Source organism: Phalaenopsis equestris, unplaced genomic scaffold (assembly GCF_001263595.1).
Source record: "Phalaenopsis equestris unplaced genomic scaffold, ASM126359v1 Scaffold201392, whole genome shotgun sequence".
In the NCBI taxonomy this organism is placed as follows: Eukaryota; Viridiplantae; Streptophyta; class Magnoliopsida; order Asparagales; family Orchidaceae; genus Phalaenopsis; species Phalaenopsis equestris.
Genome location: NW_018221160.1, coordinates 516 through 5,988, shown reverse-complemented (window position 1 = coordinate 5,988; position 5,473 = coordinate 516). Strand labels below are relative to the sequence as shown.

At 32.1% G+C, this 5,473-nt stretch overlaps 1 protein-coding gene across 1 annotated transcript; it reads right to left on the bottom strand.

Moving 5' to 3' along the window:
• Window positions 1–426: 426 nt before the first annotated feature.
• On the bottom strand, window positions 427–4,465 carry LOC110035999 (R3H domain-containing protein 4-like). Its single transcript, XM_020740343.1, has 7 exons — window positions 4,230–4,465; window positions 4,005–4,075; window positions 3,784–3,892; window positions 2,918–3,000; window positions 2,370–2,528; window positions 1,720–1,821; window positions 427–752 (listed from the first exon to the last, which is right to left on the bottom strand). The coding sequence occupies exons 1-7, from the start codon at window positions 4,297–4,299 to the stop codon at window positions 594–596; spliced, it is 753 nt and encodes a 250-aa protein (XP_020596002.1). The 5' UTR covers window positions 4,300–4,465; the 3' UTR covers window positions 427–593.
• Between the last annotated feature and the right edge of the window lie 1,008 nt (window positions 4,466–5,473).

The following is a 5,473-nucleotide window of genomic DNA, read 5'->3' as shown; positions in this document are numbered from 1 at the left end:
GTTTTTTGCAGATTGGCACATTCTGTAGGTTAAAAGGCTATACTATATAAAGAAGAAATATTTAATCATACATTTTCATTTGTATATTGGGTGTAAGTACTTATAAAATTTGAAAATAATTGGTAAAATGTCATTAAATTGCCTTTTATAGTTATCATTCAAATAACATTGAACTCTTCTATATCATCTTCTTTACTCATCCAGTCCTACTTTAGATGTGTGCGGGGACATGCTTAATCATCATGAACATGCAAGATATCATTGATGTTTGGTGTATTTAATTTGAAGCCATTCCGAAGTCTATATTTTAATCACAATAATATTGCAATTATAATAAGCGAATAATCATCCAATGGATTAACATATACTGTTCAAAATATATAAAAAATAAAATAAAACTGAAAAAAAACTTAAGTTAAATGCATCCCAGAACCAAAAAGTTCATGATTTACACATTTATAAAAAAAATAGCATAATTTACACCCTGCACAATATATTTTACAGCAGTACCCAGGAACCAAATGTGAATATGTGCAATGCAGGTTTTGTGAAGTTTCTTCTCCCTTTCATGCAAATTAATTAATTCACAAGGTTTATTCCATCAGAAACCCATCCTTTGAAATCTTCAGAAACTCAGATAGACTGATGCCTGGAAGAGCTTCTTTTTTGGAGCTTCTTTTCTTTCTAATTTGCGTCACCTTCAACCTGTTGGAGTTTTCTGCTGCAGCTGTTGCGGATATCAGGTCATAATACTGCAATGAACAAAAAAGAAAAATCAGAAATTACAATTTTAACCAAAAATAATAGATTACACATAGAATGTTGTTGAGGCATTATACATGCATAGCACATGATTCTTATGTGTTTACCATTCACATATCTCGCTCTTAAACCTTCAAATTTACACACTCAAACCATCAATATCACATAGCATTATTTGCATTATTTTCGGTTTTTGAAAGTGTAATACTCATTTTCTTGCATCGGTTTAAAGCACAAAAGTGTTGTCTGTAAATATGAAAGTTTTAAGTGTGAGACATGTAAATCCATAAGAAATTGTGTGCTACAAACCTAAAAGAGACAATCAATCTTTCAATTTTCTACTGAAAAAAACATAATTTACATAAATAACACTCAACTTCTATGCATTTACATATCTAACACCAAAAATTCAATTTTTACATACCTATGCATGAAAAAGTGAATCACTTTTTAAAAGTTAAAATAGTGGTATTTTTGATGTAATATGAAATATTTGGGTGGTATCAACCTAAAAAGATTAGGTGTTAGAAATGTAAATGCAAAGGAATTGGGTTGTATGTATGTAAATGCCCCCCTATAAGTAAATGAATAAGTCTTGAAGCCTGACATCTATTCAGATAGAAAAAAATGTCATGCCATCCTCACCAAATTGTACTCAGGAAGATTTTTATACAAATTAAACTTTTATAATTTAATCATATATATTGCACTAATTTCAAAGCAAATCTGGCGGTTATAAATAAAATCTAGCTCCCAAAATTCTTCACCTCTTAAAATTACCATAATTAACAGACCGCACAATGTAACACACCCCGCACAATGTAACTCCATTTCTGAGTATAGTTATATATTGATTTCTACAGTGTTATGAACACGTGTAAGCAAATCAGATGCTGTGTATCGGAAATTCCTATATGAAGTTTGTATAGGATTTTTTTTTTCCTGAAAAATATTTACCTCGCATACACCATGCAGCAATAATCTGTGAAAAGGGTTCTGAACATGCAGCTTAAGAACATCTTCATCATTCCCATCCTTAATGAAAGCTTGTATTTGCTCCTGAAACAAAATAGAGTTTTGAATGCAACCAGAAACAAGTTAAAAATGATATTTTGAACCCAAAAAAAAAAAAGAGGATTTACTAATATACCCCCCAAAACTTTCTTTTTTACAGAAAAAAACATTTAGTATTTTGAACTTGTGTATTTATGTGTAATAATTGAAAAAAAAAACTTGATGAAGGTGTAAAATATGGATTGAGGTTTTGTTGTGCTTTTCAAGACTTAGGCAATATCAGTTGGGTGTTAGTTATATAAATAGGAGAGATATGGACATTATAAATGTAATTATGCAAAAAAGCAAGGAATTGAACCCAAAACTTACATAAAAGAAGAAAAAAAAATATAGAGATGACTTTGCAATCATTCTTGCTCACTTTCCTTAGAAGAAAGGCCAATGGTTCAAAACAACCTCTTAAATTCCATGAATTTTGTTGATGTATGGTATAGAGCAACTCTTAGATGAAAACCAAATATAACTAAAAACAACAAGAAGTAGATGCAAAAAAGCAAATGATGAAGGAGCATGTTTTAGAATGAACACCATACCTCATAATTCTCGACCAATTCTGATAGCAATTTGTGCCGAAATGCCTCCCGAGATCGACAATCGACTCGGTGCCATGCATTTAAAACCACCAACTTATCTTTCTCAACACTCTCTTTTATGCTTGAAGGAGCCTTCTCAAGTGCTCCTATCAACCTTGCCTTGTTTGAAGAAAAGGTAATAGGTTATGGAATGTTAAGAAATATAGAACCAGCTCCATACGAATAAAAAGCAATCAAATATTAAAATGCATAAATGTACATGTATAGTATCCATATACATATATATATTAAGGTGTGTATATTAAATTCAACAAACATCCATACTATTTATGATCAAAATTGATATTAAATCATAGTAATCACCTCGGAAAAAAACTCAATTAAGCTTTCTAGCTAGTTTAAACTCTCCTATGACTTCTTAATCAGTAATAACAAAGTCTAGTAACCTTATATTTGACTCAACCAAGAAAAGCAAAGGATTATAATGCAATAAGAGTGAAGTGTAAAGATAATCAAAATAATATATATATGGGAACAGAAATGGAGACCTCTTTATCCATATCAATGCTCCTGAATGCATCCCATTCTGCAACATTTGTCATGCAAAATGCTGATAGAGGAGTACTTTCACCTGTACAAGTCAGTATGGAAGCACATATCAAACATACAGAAAATATCCAAAACTAATAAAGATTGCAACAAGAAATTGAAGTCTTGGTTTCCATAACACAAATTTGGTCCAATTTTTATTTCATTTATAAAAATACAAAAAGTTGAAACAATTTTATCTATTTAACTGCCAATTCTGTAATTGCATGATGGGCAGTGGCTGCAAAACAGAAGGTCTGAAAAGAAATTGTTTTGAGGCCCCTAAGCTTTGGTTTAAAAGATTTCTGTGTCATAAATCGATCCTATAATTTAAGAAACTTGTCTAGAATCGAACTTTTACTGTGTCATAAATTTCCAATTGGATGGCTATAATATTATCTCAATGTATTTACCTAACACCTAAATATTCATAACCACATGCATATCACTCAAATCTTTAACATCGCATCAAAAATACTACAATCACTACCTGTTTAAATATGAAATACACATCTTCATGCATAGGTTTGTGACAACAAGCTGTTAAAAGTGTAAAATATCAAACTTTGAGTGTTCGATATATAAAAACATAGGAATTGTATGCCATGCATGTAAATTTCCCAAAAAAACTATTGAATAATGCAGGGCATACAAGAAAAAACAATGCAATTGATGCTAGATGAAGTTATATATACTAAAATCATGTTATAGAGTGAATCCTCATAAGAATTAGCTACTACCATAGAACAAATATATACAGAAATGATTGTTATCAAACAAATATGTGAACTACTTAAAGTTTCTGAGTAATACTGTAGATATTTACCCCAAGGAGGTGGAGCAAATAAGCCTCTTATTTCTTCAACTCTAAGGCGTGGAACCAGCTCTATCAGTAACCGATCATTCATCCACCTACGCGATCTTCTATTACTAACCTGAACATCATACAACCATTTACTATATAAATCATCAAAACCTAAACTTTTCAGTGAAAACAAAAAATAGAAAAAAGGAAGTAAAAATTCAAAGAAATTCAAAAGAAATCACCTTGCCAGCCAATTTCTCCAAAGCTTCAATCTTTCTCTCAATCAGCTGCCCGCGAGATTTCAAACCCTCACCTGAAAGGGAAGAGATCAGAACGCTCAATACCAATAAAGTCAAAAGAGTCAACCCAGATCCAAAAAACCATCTTTTTTTTTGTAATCTTATTACAGAACTGGGAAAATATGATGATAATAAGAAAAAAGGAGGAGTTTTGCAGAAAAGATCAGCCTGAAGGGAAGTCAAAGATGGAGAAATGGAGGAGATTTTCCTCTATCTTCAGAATATCGGCGTTCGCCATTGTTATCAAAACCAAAGAAACTGCAAGCTGAGAGATCTACAGTGTTTTATGCAGAGCAGAGATTTCTTAGAGCTCGGATTAGAGAGAAGGGTAGCTCGGAGATGAAGAAGACGGAGAAGAGGTCAAAAGACGGACTGCTCCATCGTGGGGATCGTTAGAGCATCCTGGCCGTTCGGATGGTGATCCGAACAACGTATGGTGGATTTGATGTCCCAGTGGCAAAAATATATACACATTTATATGTGTATTTATACAAGTAACGCCTAAATCTTCATATTTCTATATCTACCAATAATCTTTAATATTACATTAAAAACTTCATTATTACTGTCATTTTAAAAGTGACGGACCCAATCTCATGTATAGGTTCATGACACCAAAATATTATAAATGATAATATCAAATTTTAGGTTTTAGATACATAATTGTAATGGAATTGATGATGATGATGACATATTTTATGACAAAATTCCAATCTGTTTTAAACTTTCCTAGGGCTACTCAGGCATGGAACATAAATACAAGCTATAAAGTGAACTAGAGAAACCATTAGAATAGTATTGGGTCTGATTTAGGGTTTAGATTGAGTGCTCGACGCGTTTTAGAAAGTTAATGATCAAAGAAGAATTTGAGATATAATATAATCACTTGTTGTGAACCTTTATCAAAAGGGTTAATAAATCAACCTACACATTTGATCAGTGATATCATCATATGCTGACATAGATGTTATTCTTATTTATTGGCTGATTGAGTGCTCGAACCCAGAGTTAGCTTTGAATATGAGCTCTAAGATGAGAATTACTATCATGATATTGTCTTAAATGGATATTTAATCCAACAGAATGCAAGCCACAAAGAACAAAATCCCGACGTAAGGCTACGGATGCATGTTCGAAATTGATAGGAAAAGTTAAGCCCAAAGGGCAATACGTGTGATTTGAATCCGCTGCTTCAAGTAGAAAACTAAACTGTCAACCCCTATGTTCCAAGTAAATGTAAACTCCAATACATATTCGTGTCAATGTTTTCATATTTAAGGGTTTGTTGGGGGGCAGCTTTTCCAAATAAGCAGTTTATATTATTCAAATTTGATATCCAAAATGTTTGGATTAGGGCTGTTAATTTGGCTCGTTGTTCGTGAACAACTCGTGTTCGGCTCGTTCGTTAAGCC